The sequence below is a fragment of the Protopterus annectens genome, chromosome 14.part0, assembly GCF_019279795.1.
Source record: "Protopterus annectens isolate FY-2018-M chromosome 14.part0, PAN1.0, whole genome shotgun sequence".
NCBI lineage: Eukaryota > Metazoa > Chordata > Ceratodontiformes > Protopteridae > Protopterus > Protopterus annectens.
In genome coordinates this window covers 1124066041-1124090310 of record NC_056748.1, presented here as the reverse complement: position 1 = coordinate 1124090310, position 24270 = coordinate 1124066041, and the positions used below count along the sequence as shown (strand labels likewise).

Here is a 24270-nt window from a genome sequence, read left to right as displayed (position 1 = left end):
TTACCGTACTCACAAAGATAGCGTCACTAACCTGGCTAAACTGCCAATGTCCAGCTGTCTAACAAGAAGTTCTGCTGTTGACAGGGATGGACCTCCTCATGCTAAATATACTAGCTGCATCTTACTATAAGGCTAGAGCAATCAGACAAGGCATATATACTATGCCCATCTTATTTTACTAAATGTTCACTCTCACTCACATATACTGACCCCATCAAGTTAAATAATTGCTACTTTAATCAAGACATTAACTAATACTACCACTGTTCTAATTACAAATGGTTACTATGAAACTGTAATGATTTACATTACTAATGAAGGTTTATTTCCCTCTACTGGGCTGTTTACATACCACTGCAAAAATAATCTAATGTACTATGTATGTATTGTATTGTGTTGCAAACCACAACTGTATACCAAGAAATTCATTAATTACTCTTATTATTAATGAATGTTTTTTGATTCCCCTGTATTTGTTGCTGTCTGCATACCACTGAAAATATGTCAATTGTAAATTTTTATGTATTGTGATGCTGTTTAAACACCTAAATGTATCTGTAATTGTCTTGGTGTGTGGAGCTGAAAAGCCAGTCAGACACCCACAGTTAACAATTGTAAAATATATAAATGTCTTCTGCAAAGAGTGACTAATGGGAAGAATACTAGGTAGGGAAATTATGCACTCCAGGAGACCAAAGCCTGTGAAACAACAAGAGAAAGTCTTAGAAGGCTAAACGCTGCAACAATGAGTTGTGAAAGGCAGTATGACTCTCAGCAAATATCGTGGCAATTATGTCTGGAGATGGTGGTGAGCCAACTACCAAGTGGCTACATCAAAACATTTCACCGGTCTGTTCTTCTCATCCTTCTCTCCACCATCCCCTTATGGCAGAACTAACCCTTTTCTTACAGCTCAGTGGCTCTCTCATTTCTCTGCCACTTCTCCAGCTCCACCATTACCATTGGTTATATACAACACAAACTTTTACAATCTCATAACTGCATTAAGTCTGCAGGGTATCCACTCGAATACTTAAAGTAAACCAGACCACAAAATGGTCGCTGCCTTAGCTTCCATCACTGACGGATTCTGCATTGCTCAATACATTTGCAATCCTGTTGTTTTTAGTACAGCCACACAGACGCTGTGAATCTCTCACAAACCAGAGGTTCCATCAATCCCTTTTCTTTTTCTAGCCTAGACATGGGGGAAGCGGTTAATCCATCTCTGGATGGTTCAGGTTTCACATGCCTCTACCTATCGTTTTCTTTCCCTGGCCACATTTCCGGTAACCTTCAATCTTTGCATTTCAGTGTATCTGGTAACTGAATACAACATAATATCTCAGACACAATCTCTCAGCTTCCTCTCTTTACGTCTGATGAGCAGTGCATTCATTTTAGTCTGTTCTTCTGATTCTGCCTCTATTATTTTTGTGCTCTTGTCAATTCTCACTATTAAGTAGATTGCCACACCCCTCAGACCCGCCCAGTCTGTCATATATATAAAACCAGATATATTTCCATACATAGCCGGCCTTAGGCATAGGACAACTAGGTGGCCGCCTAGGGCGCTGCTGCAGCAGGGGCACTTTTCCAGTATTTATTTGGTGTAGGTAGACCAGGATGGGGGCACCAGATGATGTGGTGGAGGCGCTGTGGAGCCATTTTGCCTAGGGCACCAGTTGACCTAAGGCCACTCCTGTTTCCATATCCCAACTTCTAATTCTTATGAGCCTTCATGATGTCTACTGTGTCAACCTCTACTTCCCACAAGACTGCCTACAGTTCCTCCATCTTTCTTCAGGGATCCTCATGCTGCACAGTGTTTCTTAATCAACCTGTTCCTTTACCCTTCCAGTTTTACTTCACTCCCTTTCATCTTCCTTTAACTACCCTCCTTACAGTTTCCAACTCAGCTCCTTGGTTATACCTTTTTTTAGCAGTTATCCTTTCTACACTGACATTACACAAGTCCATGTGCAGACTTTACTATGCCAGACCCCCCCCCCCCCAAGTCTCTCCCATTCTCTATGTCCAGTTCTCCATTCCTTAGCCAGTCACTGTATTTCCTAATTCTCCCTTATTTGCAGACTTCAAAAAATAAGCACTTTTGAGTGCAACTGTACATTCCAAAAACCTTCATGTGGTTGCACCTTCAAGTCCTACATGCTGCTCCTTCCAAAACCCATCAAACAATTTGTACCAAAGTACAGTACAACAATGAGGAAGAAGCTCCCTGCTACTTAATACTGCTACTATGAACTCCTGAGCCATCATCTCAATGTTAGCCCTGCTACTATGATTATTGTCACAAAACGTCTCTCTGACTTCCTTTCCAATTTAACTCCTTTGGTAATGTTGCCAAGGTTATGGTGTTGTTTGCTAACATTCCCCCCTATAAAATGTCTGTTCTGTATATTCTATCTTGTCATCTTCACCACCTTATGAAAATTACCATCCATAACACAAACTTGACCCTAATAAATGACACTTACTTTGCCAGTTTTCTATTTTGCTATTGTTTTGATCCACCTGGCTGTCCTACCACGGTTTTATTTTCCTTACCTTTCCTTTCTTAAATCTCCAAGTACATAACCTAGTGCATCAAGTTGCCAATGACTCATATGGCTAATGGGACTGCCACCCAAGATGGCTGCACATTGAGTAACTGCTTAATTCTAGCTCTCCCAGTGTGAAAACAGAAACTCAGCAGAGAAGGCCAACAGACTTGTGATTATGGGTAAATTTCAGTAACTGACAAGTACATGCACTGCTGGGATGCCACGAAAAAAGAAATACAGAGGACCTGAAAGAAAATTAGCTACAAAGTGTGAGCAAAAACAGACTGGGAAGAATACTGCAGCTGTTAAGCAAAATTCAGTGCAAACTCCAGATATGACTTCCAGTAACCTAGAAAAAGTACAAAACAACTGCACACAGACCTGGTTAAAATAAATGAAAACTGATGGGAGTATATCAACTCAAATAACATAAGGCTAGAAAAAAATGGAAGAAGCTTTAAACAGCTATTCAGATGAGATGATAAAACTAAAAAAATCATAGGTCGAAATGAAGAAAATGCTGGATGAATATGAGACTGCTCAAGAAGAGATATTTCAAAAAATAACAGAATTAAAAGACAGAGCACATAGGGAAGAGATTTTCTATTGTACCAGAGAAGCTGGAAGGAACAGACTGTATTCATTTTATTGATTTTGACAGAACTGTGGCATAAGGACAAAGTACTAAAAGTAGGAGACAGCAGAGTGCTTGTGGAGAATGATTACTCACCGTACACCAGGCAGAAGAGGAGTAAACATATTTCACTATTCAGCTGTGAGATTCAAACTGGTTTACCCAGTTATCTTCAAAATATTCTTGCCTGGAGGAACAAAATAATTTTTGATGCAGTACATGCTAAGGAGGAAATACAAAAGTTTGTCAAACAAAAAGTAATCTATGAAACAGAAGGACATTCTGCTTCTTGTTCTTCTGGTAATAAATACCACAAAGAGACTGTGCCAGTTCAACCTTTTCCAATCTTTTGACAGAAAATGATTGAGAGAAGGAAAAAAAGCACAAGAATGAACTAGAAGAATCACGAGTACATTGGAAATGAAGCAGAGCAGGATCTGGGAGCTGGAGAAGAACAGGAATAAAACCAGTAACTTGGAAACTGACAATAAGGGGATTACAAAGCAATAAATACATTTGTGAAACATGACAGAACAAGAAAATCAGGAAATATTGGACTTTTACTAAATTTGTAAGGGACTCTAAAGCGTATGGCCGGCTTCATGTCACTAATTTTCAGAAAAATACTTAGGAGAGGGGAACAGGAGACAGAAAGTTAACTGAAACATTTTTTTTCTTAATAGCAATACTATTACAGTGCATGATTTTTCTTCTATGTCCCTTCTTCGCTTTCTCTAGTTAAAACAGTATCACAAAGGAAAAATTGATGTACTTTTTCTCATTGTTGTATAGGGAATGACTGGATTTAACCCCTTAGCTTGATCCACTAATAAGGTTTAAGAAAAAGTAAGTACATGAAAAAGAACACCGATTATTATAAAGCTTTTTTCTAGCAAGTCAATGCATGCTTCGTAGCAACTCTATATCTGGTCCTCATGTCACCAATGAGACAATCTGATAAAGAGGAAATGCTAGGAGATAAAGTTTTCTGAAAGCATTCAAGTGTTTTCCTAGCTGGGAGAGCTACAAAGATAAGACAAAACCAAACAGCACTTAGCAGAAGCACAGACTGTACCATGCATCTTAGCATGGATAACCTTTCTTTTAGGTTAACTCAAGTCTATCGGTATGGCTGTCAGTTTGGGATATTTGCTCCTATTAGGAGGGTAAAACTTCAATATTTGACGATGTACATAGTTGTGTGTGACAGCATTAAGTTAATAGGTTTTAGGGGGTTATTGGGGGATGTTTGACTGAAAGATCGCAAAAAAAGTGTTTTGTAAGATGTGACATATGCTCAAATGGATATGACAAGAAACAACTGTATAAAAGATCAATATGACAGTGTATGCATGTAACACAAAACCTGAAACTAGATATTAAACAAAAAAGCTGTTACACATGAAAGGTGGGGATATTTTCTCACACAATGATGCTTTCTGTAATTTCTTTAAATGTCAATGGTCTCACATAAATACAAAAAAAGAAAGAGTTGTGAACTATACTAAAAATGTTGACTACAAATAGCTATTCTACAGGAGACACACTTGAAAAGAAGTGAACATATGAATTTGATAAAGAAAGTTTATCAGGATGGTTATTCTGTAGAATACCTGGGAAAAACAAAAGAGGAGTATTTATATTGATTACAAAAGTAGCTACAATACTGAGAGAAGATAGTACAAAAGATGATGGCAGATTTTTTGTACTAAGGGGCTACTGGCAAGGATAGTGGATTACACTGGCATGTATTTACATTCTACCTATAACTGTTATAATGGAGTTTAAGAAAATTCTGGGAGAAATAATCAACTTTCAGCAGGTGGGAACTGGAATTTGATTTGCAGTAGTGAAGATGCATCTGCGGGGACAGTAGGGAAAATACAACAAAGCATGGTAGATTTTTGAAGAAATTTATGAAAGTATTTGGCAGGGAAGATGTGCATTTAATACTACGAGTTTGGAGGGAATGGATATATTATTCCCCAAGATACAAAAACTTGGCTAGGCTAGACAGAATATAGATTTCACAGGAACATGTGCATTTAATTTAAAGTTGTGATATGTATCCAATAACTAATTCAGATCATGTGCCAATAACAGCTAAAATAAACAGACTGGGTAATGAAATAAAAATGAGACACTGGCTCCTTCCCACCTACCCGATGAAAAGAGAGGAATTTAAGGAATGGGTAGTGGAAATTATTCAGGAGTTATTAGAGAAGAAATTTATTCTGAAAATATAACTAATGAGTGGGATAGAATTTAAAGTGGAGTTTAAAATAGGGTGAAGTAAGAAGAGATATAGTTAAGAAGTAAGAAGAATTAACTGACAAAATATTAAATTATTGCAGAATAGGGGGAATCTCACAAAACAAGAGGAGGAGCAACTGCAGAATGCTAAACAGAAAATGAGGGATTACCTCGATAATATGCATGAGTTTAGAAAGATTGCTGTTAAGCAACTGCTTTTTGATAGTGACTCTAAAGCACAAAAACTTTTAGCACAACAACTCAGGCAACAGAAAGTAAAAAAGGCCGTCACCAAACGTAGGGAGCCTGTAAGAAAGAAGGTAACGAGATCTTGTACAGGTATTACAAATATTCTGGAAATTCAATGAGAGCCTCTATAAAGCAGACAAATATGAAAATCAAAAAAAAAAAAAAGATACAAACGGAAATGTTTATGGAAGAATTAAATATGCCAAGGTTAGAGGTGGATGAGACTCAATTACTAATGGCTGGGATAAGAGGAGATAAAAATGGTGATGTATATCAAACCTACAGGAAAGTTCCCAGGAACAGATAGCAGCCCTGTGAAAGTTTGGAAGTTAGGAGGGAAAAATGATAAAGACCTGGAAGGCTTTAACATTATTTTAATAAGAGGAGAAGCACCAACATTATGGAAGAAAGCATGGTAGCTGTAGTACCTAAAGAAGGTAAAGACTCGTCAGATCCAGATTCATACAGACTCATTCGAATACTAAACCATGATTATAAAGTGATTATATCTGCAGTGGCTAATAGAAAGACAAATGTGATGCCAAAATTGATAGATATGGATCAATGTTGTTTTGTGGAGGGGAGGCAAACATTTAACAACATTAACAGAACATCAATGATCCAGAGGGAAGCAGAATGTAAGACAATACCACTATTGTTGGTGGGTCTTGATGCAGAGAAAGCATATGACAGAGTAAGCTGAGACTTTATGAGTAAGGTAATGAAAGCATTTGCATTCCCTGAAAAAAATATAAGGCTGATTAGGAGGATAAATGAGGGATTGCAGGTGAAATAAAAGTGGGTGGGGTCCTCTCTGACAATTTCTGCTTGAGCAGATTGACCAGGCAGGAGTGTTCTCTTTCCCCTTTGTCATTTGTGTTACATTTAGAAGCATTGACAAAGAAAATAAGGGACTCAGGAATTCAAGGGCATTATTGGTATGGTAGTCAAGGAAAGCTGGCTCTATTTGCAGATGATATTATATTATACCTGATAAAACCAAATGAGGACATTTCAGTGTTGGGGAACATTTTCAGACAGTTTCAAATATTTTTGGGATACAAAATTAATGAAGTTAAAACAAAGGCAATAGTGGTAAATTATGTATCCACACACAAATTGGTTCAGCAATATCCATATTTATAGGGATATGATAAAATGAAGTACTTAGAAGTATGGATTAAAATGATTCCAGTGTGGCAGCTAAGTATATGTGGGAAAAGAATAAACAAAAGATAATAAAAGATAGGAGAGAAATTTAAGATACAAGCATTTAAAATGTATTTATTCCTTTTGGTCTTATACACGTCAAGCATATTTTTATTAACAAGAGAAGAAGTTGTGGATAATACTTAATAAAGAGCTGAAGGATTTCATCTGGGAGAGTAAGACAGCGAGAGTCAAGGTGAGTAAGATGATCCTTCCAATAGAACAAGGCAGATTGGGGATTACCTGATTTCAGGGGGTATTTCAGGGCTATACAGTTAAGGTTCCTGTACACAGCACAAGCAGAAACCTATAATTCAAAGTAGAAATGGATGATGATGAAACAAGGGGGAAAGCTCAAGAAACAGAGACTGGGATTTTGGATGCAGATCTTTAAGGAAAATAACAACAGCCATACAGAATATTATAATCGTAAAGCAGCAGAAAATATTCTAAGAACCAAGTCAACATGGGAATTGAGAAAGGATATTCTGCTGATAGGGAAGACTGCAATTAAGGATACAGACAACAGGCAAGAGGGGGCTGAAATTTATCGGAGAAAACTGGCAAAAGAACCAAGGTATTGAGAGCAAATAATTAGAGAGGAAAAGGTAATAGAATGGATAGAGGCCAAGAATTTATTTGGACTGCAGACTAGAGACTGACTTCCCTATCAAGAATTGATATCGGAGTACAGGCAAAGAGAAAGATCAACAGTGGCAGAGTTTTTAGTCGAATCTAGAACAGAAGCAGCTGTTAAAAAGGAAGAATTAGTACAGTCATGACAACTATAAGAATCAAGGGAGATTAGAAAGGATTGGGAATATTGATTGGATAAGCAAGTCACAAAGAAGCAATGGGGAGGAGATCTGTATGTCTCCCAAACATGCAATAAAATCTAAAAGATTTAGGATTTTTGCTTGGAAATGTTTACATAGGTATTTTTATACCCCAAGTAGACTCCAGAGAATGTTTCCTCGGGTAGACAGCAAATGTTGAAGGTGTGAAGGGGAAGAAAGAACTAACTGGGAACATATTTTCTGAGAGTGTAATAGTTGGCAGACTTTAAAGATTCCCTGCAAACTACTGTATCAGATATATTGGGTGAGCAAATTGGTGAACCTAGAAAAATGATTTTCCTGAGCTATGATACAGAAATGGAACTGCCTAGACATGGAGGTGAAGAAGTGTATCAGACAGACTGATGTTTATGAAGCTGGAAATTGATGGTGTGAAGATGAATGTTGTTAGTGCATATGCTCCACACGTTGGGTGTGCGATGTATGAGAAAGAAGAGTTTTGAACCAAGTTGTACAAAGTGGTGGAGAGCATATCCAAGGGTGACAGTGGTGATTGGAGTGGAATTCAATGGGCATGCTGGTGAAGGGAACAGACGGGATAAGGAGGTGATGGGTAGGCATGGGGTTAAGGAGAAGAATGCAGAAGGTCAGATGGATGTGGATTTTGCAAAAAGGATGGTCACGGCTGTGGTGAATACGTACTTTAGGAAGAGGAAGGAGCAGAGAGTACTGTACAAGAGTGCAGGAACATGCACACTGATGTATTATATCCTATGCAGAAGAGCCAGTCTGAAGGAGACTGGAGAAGGCAAAGTGGTGACAGGAACAACCATAGTTAGGCAGCATAAGATGGTGGTACAAAGGATGATGGCAATGAAGAAGAAGACAAGAGTGAAGGCAGTGCCAAGGATCAAGTGGTGGAAGTTGAAAAAGGATGATTGTGAGGTGGAATTCAGGAGGGAGTTAAGACTTACCAGATAGCTGGACAACTACAGCAGAGGTGCTAAGAGAGACAGCTAGAGAGGTGCTTGGTGTGATATCTGGACAGAGGTAGGAGGAAAACGTGGCCTGGTGGTGGAACAAGGAAGTACAGGAGAGTATACAGAGGAAGAGGTTGGCAAAGAAGTGGGATTGTCAGAGAGATGAAGAAAGTAAACAGAAATACAAAGAGATGAGGCATATGGTGACGAGAGAGAGGTGGCAAGGCTAAGGATAAGGCATATGGAGAGTTGTATGAAAGCTTGGACACTAAGGAGGGAGAAAAAGGACCTGCACCCATTGGCTAGACAGAGGGACCGAGCTGGGAAAGATGTGCAGCAGGTTAGTGTGTGTTGCGCAGATAAAAAGAGTACTTTGAGGGGCTGATGAATAAAGAGAACAAGAGAAAGAGAAGGTTGGATGATGTGGGGATAGTGAATCAGAAATCCAACAGATTAGCAAGGAGGAACTAAGGACAGCTATAAACAGGATGAAGAATGGAAAGGCTGTTGGTCCAGATGACATACTTGTGGAAGCATGGAGGTGTTTAGGTGAAATGGCAGTGGAGTTTCTAACCAGATTGTTTAATGAAATTTTGGAAAGTGAGAGGATGTCTGAGGAGTGGAGAAGGGTATTGGCATTGATTTTTAAGAGTAAGGCTGATGTGCAGAGCTGTAGCAACTACAGAGGGATAAAAATGATCAGCTACAACATGAAGTTATAGGAAAGAGTAGTGGAAGCTAGGTTAAGAAGGGAAATGATGATTAGTGAGCAGCAGTACGGTTTCATATTGGGAAAGAGTACTACTGATGCGATGTTTGCTTTGAGGATGTTGATGGAGAAGTATACAGATGGTCAGAAGGAGTTGCACTGTGTCTGTGAAATTAGAGAAAGCATGTGACAAGGTGCCTAGAATGGAGTTGTGGTATTGTTCGAGGAAAGTGGGAGTGGCAGAGAAGTATGTAAGAGTGGTACAGGATATGTACGAGGGCAGTTTGACAAAGGATATGTACGAGGGCAGTGTGACAGTGGTGAGGTCTGCGGGTAGGAGTGATGGATGTGTTCAAGGTGGAAGTGGGACTACATCAAGGATCAGCTCTGAGCCCTTTATTTGCCATGGTGATGGACAGGTTGACGAGATCAAATAGGAGTTCCCATGGACTATGATATTTGCAGATGATATTGTGTTCTGTAGTGAGTAGGGAACAGGTGGAGATGTGCTCTAGAGAGGAGAGCAATAAAGGTCAGCAAGACTAAGAATGTGTGTGTGAATGACAGGGAGGACAGAGGAATGGTGAGGAAGCAGGAAATAGAGCTGGTGAAGGTCGATGAGTTTAAATACATGGGATCAACAATTCAGAGTAGTGGTGAGTGTGGAAGAGAGGTGAAGAACAGAGTGCAGGCAGGGTGGACTGGTTGCAGAAGAGTCTCAGGAGTGATTTGTGACAGACGGGTACGAGTAAGAGTGAAAGGGAAGGTCTACAAGATGGTAGTTGAGACCAGCTATGTTTTATGAGTTGGAGACGGTGGCACTGACAAAAAGACAGGAGTCAGAGCTAGAGGTGGCATAGTTAAAGATGTTAAGATTTGCACTGGGTGTGACTAGGACTGACAGGATTAGGAAGGAGTATATTAAAGAGTCAGCTCAGGCTGGAGGGTTTGGAGACAAAGCCAGATTGTCGAGACTGCTTTGGTTTGGAAATGTGCTGAGGAGTGATGCTGGGTATAATGGGAGAGGGATGCTAAGGGAGCTGCCAGGTAAGAGGAAGAGAGGAAGGTCTATGATGAGGTTTATGGATGTGGTCAGAGAGGACATGCATGTGGTCGAAGTGACAAAGCAAGATGTACAGGATAGGAAGAAATGGAAACAGATGATCCGCTGTTTCAACCCCTAACGGGAGCAGTTGTAAAAAGAAGAAGAAGAAAAACAAGACCTCAGACCTTGCTGAATCTAAATATGGTGGCTGCCAAAAAAGTAATTACAAGAAAATGGAAATCAAAGCCTAAACCAAATGTACTAGAAGCAGTGAATATAGTAACAGAGAAAAAACAACTGGAATTGGAATGTTTAGAAAAGGGTAGGAGCAAATTACATATGAAAAAAATAAACAGGAACTGTGGTAACAATACATACAGGAGAGGAATAAGTTTTAAAAGAAAGCAAGATTTGAATGAGCTATGTAATATCTGACAATGATTGGGTAGATAAGTGACGTACGTTTGCAACTGAGATTATGTCAATGTTGTATCTTTCGGCTTTTCCGGTTAGGGGTCGCCACAGCGGAACTCCGGTCCGCTAATGATTGGCAGTAGATTTTTGCGTACCGAGTTGCCAGCCCTGACACACAACCTTCAACGAAGGTACTCCCATTCACGCATGTCTCCACACAGAAGATGCTTTCGCTGAGATTCGAACAGGACGTCTTACTGTGAGGCGACAACGCTACCGCAGCACCACCACCGCAGTTTAACTAAGATACTCATGACGTAGGCAATCATCCATTTATATAAATGAAAACAAACCATTTTGACATAACTAAGATTATGTCAATATGGTTTGTTTTCATTTATATAAATGGATGATTGCCTACATCATGAGTGTTAGTTTAATCTCGTTTAAAAAGTGACTCATACGGCTTTTGTGTCATTTTGATTTTTTTTTTCTTTTTCTTTTTTCTTGCACAAACTCATTATGGTTGTTGTATAAAGTTTTGGTACCATTTCCCAAGGTTGTGGTTGAAGACTGTATTAAGACCAGCCTGTCTACTACTTAACATGTAAATAAAGTCTGAAATTACAGAACACCGCCTCACACCCAATTCCAGGCTAATTCTTTACTCCCTCATGCCACTATAGTCTCCCAGTGATGGCCCTCTTTTTCATGTTCTCCTACAAATGAACCATTTACCTACTATTCTATATACCTAGGATTTTACTTTTATTCTTTCCCACGCCATGTTTTATATTGACAAGTTTGTGTTTCAGTTTTTTGTTTTTTTTTTGCAATCATTTTTTGATCAAATGGTTTCTATTTGACCATTAATAATAAATTCATATATACATATACACATACATACACGCTTCCAGCTATGCAACTAGCAGATATCATAGTAGCATTTTTGGCAATGCTCTGCTGCCGTGTAAACTTACACATAACCTCACAGTCGCTCAACATTGGAGAAAGAGGAAACCCCCACAAAATAGTGCAAGGTGTCTTGAGCATTTGATGTTTTCAGTCTAACACAAGTGAATATGTGATTTTCAAAGACCACTAAAGTGAGGAAACATTTGCACATACATACCTCTGTATGTATTTTTTTAAGCTTTATCTAGTCTCTTTCCATGCTTGCACCAAGCAAATCAACTATAGCAGCCTCTTCCTAGATTTCTGTTGCCTTTAACTGAACTACAGAGAAAGCTTGCCTGTGCTGTCTGAGCAGCCTGCAAAAGTGCTGAAAAGGTTCTGTTCTTCCGGAAGAATTTAAGGGACACCAAGAATTTCTCGAGTATTGCTTAAAAGCTAAGTCTATCTCCTGCACAGGAAATGCTTTATAACTCTGAACAAGCCTGTGCTGTCGCTTTGCTCCTACCTGACGATGCTTGCAGGACACTGAGAAAGGGTGTGCTGTGGCACTGCTGCTGCTACTCCACTTAACCCCTCTCAGTCTTCCTTTGTCTATCACTTGCTTGGAAATGTACGAACCATGCAGACAATTAATTATGTGTTGTGATGTTAATCTCTTGCCACAGGAAATGAGGCAGAAGGTTAGACTTTCATTCAGTTTCCTATGGAACTTCAAGAGTCTTCAGAAAGTCATTTCTTGACACAAGGATTAGTTCAATAAAAACAGATGCGAACTTTGTAAGGAGGTGATGACTTAAGCCAGAAAAAATGTATTTATCAATTGAAGAACTGTTTATTAAAGAAACAAAAGTTACATATTTATCGTAACGACAGATATTGACACAGTTCCATCTTCATCACCTACTGGATTAAGGGCAGCCGTACACAGCCCAGTATCTAAAACTATCTCAAGCTACCAGGCCATTCACAAAGAGCAAATAAGGCCCCCAGTTCCAGACAATAAATCCGTCATTTATGACAGTCACTAGTGACACTTCAGAAAAAAGACAGCTGTAGATACAACAGCAGAACCTTGTAATGACTAGGCACAGGCAGAAAAAATAGGTTCAGTTGCATAAATTCCAAAGTACCAGAAAGTGAAACCAGCTCAAGGTCTAAGGCACAGCTAGCCAACTGAACATCAGGAAAAAGAGGAGTGTACAGCGCCACTGCCTGGGCACTTCCAAATGACTACAGTGAATGCTCTGAAGGAGAAAGTAAGCCATCCCCAGACCGAAGTAAAAGAGGGATTGCAGCAAACAGAGAATAACAGAAGTAGAGACAAAACGGACAGACACAAAAGGCTGATCCTTACTGAGTACGGGAAAGAGTGAGTACAATTCAGAAATGGAGATTTCAGCTGATAAACTCTGATTTGCTCTGCATTAGCTTTTCAAAATGTAAAGCTCAGTGCTTCAAAATAAAAAGTAACTACAAGATAAGACCCCCCCCCCCCATGAAAAAGGTTCAAAGAGTCCAGCTTAACTCAGAGACTGAAACTGGCAGGCCCAATGGAGAGTAAGGTGCTTAAGGTTAGGAAGTCCCTCCAGAAAGGCCCATATTGCCTACAGGCATAAACCAGGAGCTGTCAGAGACATTTCTGCACAATAACTGTAAACCACAAAGAAAGAATAAAACCAGATAATCCAATGACCAGAAAAGACAGGACAACCACTTTGGATACCACAATTTATTGTAGAAAATGTTCTTCCCCACTAAAGGGACTTCCTCAGAACAATGTAAAACACAAACACCCAACTCTATTTATACTCCACCCTAATTAAACAATTACATTAAATCAGTAATTGTTAAAAACATCAGTTGTAAAAAATACATACATTTAAAACAAGCAATAACATTCACAGACTGCGATTTAAAACTGAACTCATTATTTTTCCTAAAAACATATTGTTGACTTCCAACATTTATTTATACGTCCCTCATTTACCTCAGTATATTACACAATTTTAAAATACTCTAAATAGTAATCATTTCATGTATTCCAGGATAATGAGAAGCATTTAAAAACAGTTGCCATTTCAATTCCATAATGTCTAGATGCACATCTTACTGCAACTGTTCTACCACCATAAATTTCAACCCATGTCCTGCGTATGTGTGTACATGTCTAAACATTGGACTGGTAATTCTATTATTCCTTATATCCCCTAAATGTTCACCTACCCTAACTTTAAATTTCCTACAAGTTTTCCCAATATAAAATACAGGGCAATCTTGACATTTAGCCATATATATCACATTAGTGGAGTTACAATTATAATGCCCATGTATAGTTCTACCATTTAACCTGAAATCTTTCCGTTTCCAAAATGAAGGAACAGTAAATAGAACCATGGGTGATTTCAAGTGTAATGGTTGCATCACGTTACAATCTCAACTCTCCTTTCTAATATATTTTGTAAGGATCTATCTTCCTTTCTTACCAACCTTCTGTGCAATATTCTCATCAAACTGTAGTATTTCCCCATTATTTTGAATAATGTCGGATATAATACTAGTTTCACTATTGTATGTTATAATTAAACTCATACTGATATTGGTTTCATCTGTTTTGTTCACCCTTGATGCCCTATATTGGGGTAAATGAGGGACCAATAAATAAATGTTGGAAGTCAACAATATGTTTTATGGAAAAATAATGAATTTAGTTTTAAATCACAGTTTGTGAATGTTATTGCTTGTTTTAAATGTATGTATTTTTAACAACTTATGTTTTTAACAATTAGTGATTTAATGTAATTGTTTAATTAGGGTGGAGTATAAATAGAGTTGGGTGTTTGTGTTTTACATTGTTCTAAGGAAGTCCCTTTAGTGGGGAAGAAAGCGCTCAACATTTTCTACAATCAATTGTGGTATCCAAGGTGGTTATCCTGTCCTTTCTGGTCATTGCACAATAACTGTACACATGTGGAGCAAAAAACCAAGTCACCTATGTAGAGAAATTATACTAAAAAACGCTGTTCAAAGATGGAACCTCCATACAATAGTTTAATGGGGGCATCTTTCAAAATGGCCAAGGAAGAAATGCTAAAAAGAAACAGATTCAAGAGGAAATTGTGACTGTAGACAATAAAGTGGATTCTGTACACATAAATGAGGAATGTCCGGGCCATCTGGGGACATGAAAGTCACTCTTCCAAAATGAGCCTGGCAGCCAAAATTACATAAAAACATGAGCTATACTGAACAGCCAAGGCCCTACAGGGCAAAGGTCAAAACAAGAGCTATACTGAACAGCCAAGGCCCTATAGGGCAAAGGTCAAAACAAGAGCTATACTGAACAGCCAAGGCCCTATAGGGCAAAGGTCAAAATGAGAGCTATACTGAACAGCCAAGGCCATATAGGGCAAAGGGCAAAACGAGAGCTATACTGAGTAGTTAAGGCCTGAGGGCAAAGGTCAAAACATGAGCTATACTGAGTAGCCAAGGCCGGAGGGCAAAGATCAAAACATGAGCTATACTGAGTAAAGGCCCAAGGGCAAAGGTCAAAACATGAGCTATACTGAGTAGCCAAGGCCCTAGGGCAAAGGTCAAAACATGAGCTATACTGAGTAGCCAAGAACCTACGGCAAAGGTCAAAATATGAGCTATACTGAGTAGCCAAGGCCTGAGGGCAAAGATCAAAACATGAGCTATACTGAGTAGCCAAGGCCCTAGAGCAAAGGTCAAAACATGAGCTATACTGAGTAGCCAAGGCCCTAGGGCAAAGGTCAAAACATGAGCTATACTGAGTAGCCAATGCCCTAGGGCAAAGGTCAAAACATGAGCTATACTGAACAACCAAGTCCCTAGGGCAAACGTTAAAACATGAGCTATAATGAGTAGCCAAGCCCCTAGGGCAAAGGTTAAAACATGAGCTATACTGAACAGCCAAGGCCCTAGGGCAAAGGTTAAAACATGAGCTATACTGAACAGCCAAGGCCCTAGGGCAAAGGTTAAAACATGAGCTATACTGAACAGCCAAGGCCCTAGGGCAAAGGTTAAAACATGAGCTATACTGAACAGCCACGGTTCCAGGGCAAAGATAAAAACATGAGCTGTACTGAACAGCCAAGGCTCTAGGGCAAAGGTAAAAACATGAGCTGTATTGAATAGCCAAGGCCCGAGAGCAAAGGTCAAAACATGAGCTATACTGAAAAGCCAAGGCCTGAGGGTAAAGGTCAAAACATGAGCTATACTGAATAGCCAAGGCTCTAGGGCAAAGGTCAAAACATGAGCTATACTGAACGGCAAAGGTCAAAAAGTACAGTTTTGTACCTACCATAAATGTAGATGTTCGAGTGCTCATACAGTTGCAGTCATAACAGATGGGTTATCCTGCCATCAGGCGGGTCCTCGGTCGGGCGAATTCCAAAGTCTAGGTCCGGCGTCGGTTGTCGTCGCTTCCTCCCTGACGTCAGTGCAGCAGGGGTATAAAAGAGGCAGCTGACGCCATTTTCTTCAGTTTTTCTTGCCCCAGATGTCAGGTGCCCCCAGAAGGAAGGCAAACATAATGTTATGCAAAAATGCAATGTTGATAAATCAAAAACAGTAGTTGCAAGCAAATACACAATAAAAGAATACCCCAAAAGGTTATATGAAAAGGGTTTGTCATAAGGCCTGCCCCTAAGAGGGGTTGGAGGGAGGGAAACCTGGACTGCAGCTGTATGAGCACTCGAACATCTACATTTATGGTAGGTACAAAACTGTACTATGTTCATCGTGCATACAACTGCAGTCATAACAGATGGGAAGAATCCCAAAGCTAAGTAAGGGTGGTAGGCACTAAGTGGAACTAGGAGGGGCTAGGATGCCCTGCAGGACAGCTGTGGCAAATCCCGCTCTAGATTTAGAGTACAGTGGAAGGTGATAGTGTTTGGAGAAAGTGTGCCCTGAACTCCAAGTGGCTGCTTCCAAAATGTCCTTGGTAGGTACCCCCCCTGAGGAAAGCTGCAGAGGTAGCTGTGGCCCTGGTGGAGTGGGATCTGATGCATGCAGGCACAGTTTTTCCATGAAATGAGTAACAAAAGCGTATGCAGTGGGCTATCCATTTTGAAATTGTCTGTTTGGAAATAGCCTTTCCTTGAGCACCTGCAGCATAGGACACAAAGAGTTGCTCAGATTTCCTGAATGGCTTTGTCCTGTCCAAATAATAACGAAGTTGTCTGTGAATGTCCAAGGAATGTAGTAGTCTTTCCCCTTTGTTTTGTGGATTAGGATAAAAGGTAGGTAAGTGGATAGTCTGATTCAAAGCTACATTGGATACTACCTTTGGCATAATGGTAGGGTTGGTACGTAAGGAAACTCTATCCTGATGGAAAATGATGAATGGTTGCAGAGCCATGAGGGCCTGTAGCACCGAAACCCTGCGAGCTAAGGCGATAGCCAGAAGAAAGGCTGTTTTCCATGACAAGTACTGTAACTCTGACGAAGAAGCTGGCTCGAAGGGAGGAAGAGTCAGCTTTTTCAATACGAAGTTGAGGTCCCAAGCAGGGACTGGTAGTTTCCTTGGGGGTTTTATATTCTTTGCCCCTCTGAGGAACTGCCTTAAAAGAGGATGAGAGAATAAAGGAGGATCTGTGTTGTATTGTGCAGAAATGGCTGAACCGTGGATCTTGATGGAGGAGAAGGAAAGTCCATTGTTTAACATCTCAGCTAGGTACTATAAAATTTGAGGTATATTTATTACCCAAGGATTCTGTCCCTTCTTTTGATTCCAGGCACAAAATTGTTTCCATTTTGCGGAGTAGGCCTTTCTAGTAGAAGGTCTTCTGGCCTCCAAGATGACATCCTGCACCTCCTTGGAGAAGAGAGATGCTGTAATGTGAGCATCTTGAATTTTGGCACCTGTAGATATGTGTTTAGGATGGATAGGTCTAAGATAGGTCTCCAATCTTTGTCTTTCCTTAGTACCAGGAATAGTCTGGAATAAAACTCTTGACCTTGTACTTTTGCAGGTACCTCTTGAATTGCTTTCATGTCCATGAGAGCTGAAATTTGTTTTTGTGCCTCTGCCCTTTGATTTTGTGGCAGGTTTGGCATGCCTCTCATTTTTGGAATGGTGTGAAAGTGGAACCTGTAGCCTCTGTCTATAATGTCCAGAATCCATTTGTCTTTTGTAATATGCCAATTTTTTGAGAATAATGTCAGTTTTCCGCCCAAAGGTGCTACCATTAAAGCTTTGCTTGGCAGGTGTAGGGGGAAGTCATTGCGTCTGTTTTCTAAAAGACTGTGATCTATCTTCTCCACCTCTTGGGGTTGATACTTGCCACTGTCTGGCTCTGAAAGATCCTTGAGGTTGCCCTCTACCCCTTGGACGCCTGTATCTGCCCCTTTGAGGTCTGTCCGTGGCTGGAAAGGACCAATTTTTTGAAGGCCAGTTTCTGCTGAAACGTGGAGGCTGTACCTGCAGGAAATCTTTCACCGTTTGCATTGATTTCGCTTTTTCCTCCATTTTCTTTACCACCTCCTCTGCTTTAACACCAAACAATACATCTTTTTGAAGAGGTGCATCTAATCATTTAGCTTTGACATGATCTGGTAAGGTTTGCTCTTTGAGCCAAGCATGCCTACATATAACAGACCCCGTAACAGCAGCTCTACATGAGGCCTCTAAAGCATCAAAACCACACTGCAAGGTATGTTTACCCACTTGCTCTGCACCATGCAACAAATCCTGCAACTCTTTTAAATCTGGTTGTTCTGGTTGTGTCATCTTATTTTTCAGCTGAGATATCAAAAACTGCTGATACTTTAACATATGGAACTGACAGTTTAATGCCCTCATGGTTAAAGTGGCCGAGGTGTACACCTTTTTCCCCCACCTTACTAAAGATCTGGAATCTCTCTCTGAAGGTAATGGGTTTTTAGCAGCAGAGGCCTTAATTCCCTTGGGACCCTGTGAAATAGTTTCTGGGTCAGCAGTATGGCTTTTATATAGGAACTGGTGAGAATCAGGAACCCGGTAATACCTGTCTGGTTTAACAGGAGCTGGAGGCAAAGAATCAGGATTAAGGCTGGCTTCTGTGTACACATCATCCAATATATCTAAAACAGGAGAGATAGCCAGAGGCCTATGCTGGGGGAGCAGAAGAAATTCCCTGAGCCTTTTCTTGGAATCTGAGTAATCTTGGCCTTCCCAGTGAAAGTGTTCCCTCAATGTATGCAGGGTTTCCCCAAAAGAGAAGTCCTCAGGGGGGGAGACCGAGGGAATAGACTCCTCTGCATCAGAATCTTCGAATGGAGAATAGGCACAATCCTGGTCCTCAGATAGTTCTGAGGTAATAGAAGCTTGATCTGAGGAAGGGTAGTCTTCCCCTAATCTGGGCCTTTTGTCAGAGGGGGGTTGAGAACCCCTGATAAGAGTAATCAAATCCTCAGCCATTTTAAGCATCTGTTTTTTAGGCATGGTGCCTTGAGAGGGTGTCTGAGGAACCTGTTTTTTGGTTTTCATGGCGGTTTTATATTTAGTGAAGGCTTTAATAGAGAAGGAGGAAGGCCTGAAGACCCCTTGAGAAATGGCAAGCCTGTCTAAATTCTGAGTTTCCCCGCCAGGAGTTGCGTCAGTATCTGTAGTAGGAATGGGGGCCGAGGAGCCTGCGACCTCGGGAACTGAAGACACCGGTAATGCATTGTCATCAGTACTCAGGGGCTGTGTAGGCGCCTCGCTGAGTACCGGAGAACCGGTAGGTCGGCCTTAGCGTGGTATCAGTAGGTGGTGCAGACCTCGTATGTCGGTCCTTATCTTTGCATTTTTTGCTCAAAACTGGAGTCGGAGTATCCGACAACATAATATAATTAAATTTTTTGCCAAAAAAAGTGAAGGGCGAACTCCGCCCGACGCTTAATAGTGCATTTGTTGAATCTAGCACAAAAACGGCAGGCCGAGACGTCGTGGTCTGGGCCTAAGCAAGGTATACAGTAAGAGTGGAAATCCTTATGCGGTATTTGCTTCCCACATGAAATGCAATTATTAACTTTGTCTGACATTGGTCTGAGGCAAGAAAAGTTTCAACGGGTTACTTAGCTTTCAAGAAGACTTCGGCTGAAATACTTTCGTAAATCTCAGGAGCTGGCCGACCGGCACTTGCGAACTGCTTCTGCTTCGGGCACCGCGTGGCAAGAAAGACTGAAGAAAATGGCATCGGCTGCCTCTTTTATACCCGTGCCGCACTGACGTCAGGGAGGAAGCAATGACAACCGACGCCGGACCTAGACTTTGGAATTCGGCCGACCGAGGACCCGCCTGACGGCAGGATAACCCATCTGTTATGACTGCAGCTGTATGCACGATGAACATCATGAGCTATACTGAATAGCCAAGGCCAGAGGGCAAAGGTCAAAAAATGAGCTACACTGAGTAGCCAAGGCCCTAGGGCAAAGGTCAAAACATGAGCTATACTGAGTAGCCAAGGCCCTAGGGCAAAGGTCAAAACATAAGCTATACTGAGTAGCCAAGGCCCTAGAGCAAGGGTAAAAACATCAGCTATACTGAACAGCCAAGGCCCTTGGGCAAAGGTTAAAACATGAGCTATACTGAACAGCCAAGGCCCTAGGGCAAAGGTTAAAACATGAGCTATACTAAACAGCCTAGGCCCTAGGGCAAAGGTTAAAACATGAGCTATACTGAACAGCCAAGGTTCTAGGGCAAAGGTAAAAACATGAGCTGTACTGAACAGCCAAGGCTCTAGGGCAAAGGTGAAAACATGAGCTATACTGAACGGCAAAGGTCAAAACATGAGCTATACTGAATAGCCAAGGCCCGAGGGTAAAGGTCAAAACATGATCTATACTGAATAGCCAAGGTACTAGGGCAAAGGTCAAAACATGAGCTATACTGAATAGCCAAGGCCAGAGGGCAAAGGTCAAAACATGAGTTATACTGAACAGCCAAATGCCCGAGGCCAAAGGGAGTGATAAGGAGAAGATACTGATTGCATGGCTAGCCAAGGCCCAAGGGCTAAAGGGACTGATAAGGAGAAGATACTGATTGCTTGGCCAAGAATAGGACTATTGTGTTGCCATCTGCTTTGGAAAACGGACAATGAAGAGAAGGAGAATGAAACGCCCTGTAGGATGAGGACTGCTAACATTAAAATCCCACTCAAGTGTGCCACAGTATCTGTGTAGAGTAAGAGTAAGCACTAAAGGTTGCAAGCAACGCCTTCAGACCAAACTCTCGGAAAGAATGATTTTGTGGCCAAGAGTCACACAGCAACGTGGAGAGGTCCCGAGAGTGACACTGAAGTTAAGTGCAGTAGTGCAACAGCCAGCTGCCTGAATAAGACTGAAGAATTTGAATATATGTTAAGAGGAAAACACCACAACTGCACTCTGTAAAAGTCCTGTGTGGACAACTGGCTAGGTAACAGTAACTATCCATTTCCCAGAGCCACAAAATGAGAGAAAAAGTATTGTCCAGTCTCTGGATGTCCGCAGGCTACTCCGATACTGACAGAACTAAAATACTCACAAACTCAGATCAGTTATTCATTTCTTATTTAGGTAAGAACAAGGACAACCTATGCAAAAGCGCACCATTATCACATTGTTCTCTAATGTTACCTCACAGAAGAAAACAATTCCAGGCAGGGTCAAGGCTCATTCTACCACGGCCTTGGCTTCATCTGTGCCTTTTTGGACAGGGGGTGGATTCTAGAAGTGGCAACTTGATCCTTTGTACATGCATTTAAAAAGCACCACAAACTAGATTATTTCTTCAGGTCTAGGGCAGACATTGCTGAGGTTAATGGACACTCATCCTTCCCCTGATAGTCAGTGCAAGAAATGTTAGTATACCCATAAGGCTACTGAAGAAGTGATGAAATGAAGAACAGTGTACAGTTGTGTAAGACAACTTACTGTAACAACGTACTTTTGAATGATCACTGCTGCAGTAGCTGTTCACTCCTTCCATCACCCTTATTTTTGTACATTTTTGCTGCTAGAACAAGGAATTAAATTTTTAATTTCATAGCACTGACAACTTTCAGGGAACTAGCCTTACGCTTTGGAACTTGGCTGACTGTTGCATTCTTATTAAAATATAACCCATAGAGCTAAGGCTAATGTAGCAGACATCAAACGAGGAACATCTCCCGTTCCAACATCTGTCATTCTGTGCCAATTTCCTGCAGCGTACAGCTACCTATGGCAAACACTGTACAGACTCTAAAGTAAACAATCTGCCTTTCTGCTTGTACTTCAAGCCTGGCTAAACTTATCTCTCCATATAAGAACCTAGACACACTTCGTTCTGCCAACAAGTCTCTAGTATCTATAACTAAATCCCATAACAAAGCTGGTGATGCACTATTTTCTAATTCCATAGGGAAACACTGGAATCTAATCCCTCAAGAAATAGCGACTCTTCAGTCCACCTCTCTCTTCAAAAGACAAATCAAAGCACACCTTACTTCTCAATGGCTATGTCCCTGTACCAATCCAGATTAAAAGTATGGCTCAACACACCTTATTATTTTTTATTCCTGTCCCCATACTGGCCCTACCTGAAGCTTTCTGGATTTGAGAGGTGAATACTAAGGGATTCCTAGATCTCTTAATAACTTTACTATGTAGATCTTGCTTTTTGTTGTTAACTTGAACTTATTTTTTTTTAAAATGTGATAGATATCCTCTCTTGTACCTTGTATAAATCTACTAAGAAAATTGTTATTAATCTCTGTTATTTTGTCCATACTGGAGCTTTTCTCCCCGGGCCTCTACTGTAAACGGATATATGTCCAGCTAGACTAGCCCGGTCAACAAATGTAAAATAAAATAAAATAAATAAATAAATAAATTCAGAAGGAATGATTCAGCAGATGACCCAAGTTCAATAAGCACCAGGCATGAGAGAATGGTCAGAAGTCATAAATAGTTTGTGACAATTTGGTCTGTGATGCCACAGCCAGACAAAGGCTTGGATGCACAAAAGCTGTCATAAAAAACAGGGATATGCTCTCCCACCATGCACCTTGGACACGCTGGTTCATATACAGGTGTGTGTGTGTATGTATGTAAGAGAGAGACAGTGACCCTTTGGGGCTACTATTGTGGGAAAGCTACCACGAAGAAGTACTGAAGGCAAGGCTTAGAGGGAAAAAAACACTGTCCCCTTCTGTTTGCTTGGAAGACAGACCTTCCAATTTACTCCTCTTAGGAAAACGCCTCCCCCCCCCCCCAAAAAAAAAAAAAAAAAAAAAAAAAAAACTCAGCAACCAGGAAAGAACAGGTGCATAAAAGGAGGGAACTTGACAGTCAGCAGGCATGGGGGGGGGGGGGGGGGGGCAAAAATCACTGAAAGACCAAATGAATCACCTCCTCCCTCCCCACTATTACTCACTGTCTCATGCCCTTCTCTAACATTCCTAAATACCTACCCCCTCATATCTACTTCTAATACAGCATCAACCACCCGAGTCCCACCCTACTTTTTAAAACCACATCCTCCATCTCCTTGTCACTTCTCTACTCCTACCTCTTCCAGACAATTTCCCTTAGCTCTTCCCCAGCTCATTCTACCAACTGGACTAACATCTGCTTTATAAACTGTTCAGATTATAGGTTTATCTGCCAGCTCAATGAATTATATATTAACAGCATCTAGCTTCCAGCTGAAGTATTACCAACTACTACTATGTGCCATGTTATGTGTATACTAAATGCTATTGTATAATTGACTGTTTATGTTATCTACTGCTCTGCTTGTAATTGTTTAATTTCCACGTTGTGATTGCTTGTACTATTACTACTATTTGTATGTCATTTGATCTTCATGTTCTCAGTTTCTATTTCTTCTGTGGAGCTTTTCTCCCAGGACCTCCGCTGAAAAAGGACCTGTGTCCAGTCAGACCTTCCTGATAAACAAATGTGAAATAAAATAAAAATAAATGATTCAGCTACCTCTTACTAACACTATGAGATCTGCATTACAGACACCCAGATTCATGCCTCCCTACAATTATACTTTGTGTCCACTAAAATTAAAAACAATTTCTTACAAAGGAGGAAAGTGGTGTGATGTGGAAAAGAAAAAAAATGCATACATAGCAGCTAAAAAGTCTCCTGTTCTAGTTTTCTGCTGACTTCACAGTAGCCAAAAAAAGATTACATGACCAAGATGACTGAAAGAATAACCCAGACATACTTAAAGCACAGCCTCTGCCTTAAATTTCAAGTGTATGTTTCTATCTGCCATAGACTAAGAGGATCTTTCTGTACTATTCTTAACTAAAAAAGAACCCAGTTTTATTTAAGCTTCTCATTTGATCTCTTACTTTTGAGAACTAACACGATATGACATAAGGCGGAAGTTTCCATCTGGAGGAATAAATGATAATACTCGTTCCGATTCCCATCGCTTATACCGAACACAGGGATGAAAGCTGACATCATCAAGAAGTCTTGGATTCTGGGAAAAAAAAACACAAATAAGAAATGGTGAAAAGAAATTCTAGAAAG

The 24270-nt window shown here is 40.6% G+C and overlaps 1 protein-coding gene across 2 annotated transcripts in view; it reads right to left on the bottom strand.

Annotated features, from left to right (window-relative positions):
- LOC122789446 (AP-3 complex subunit mu-1) overlaps window positions 1-24270 on the bottom strand; it is a 243651-nt gene that overhangs the window by 147971 nt on the left and 71410 nt on the right. For both annotated transcript variants that reach the window (XM_044056909.1, XR_006362810.1), the window contains exon 6: window positions 24087-24220. In XM_044056909.1, the coding sequence (XP_043912844.1) occupies window positions 24087-24220 (134 nt within the window). The remainder of the gene's footprint in view (window positions 1-24086; window positions 24221-24270) is intronic.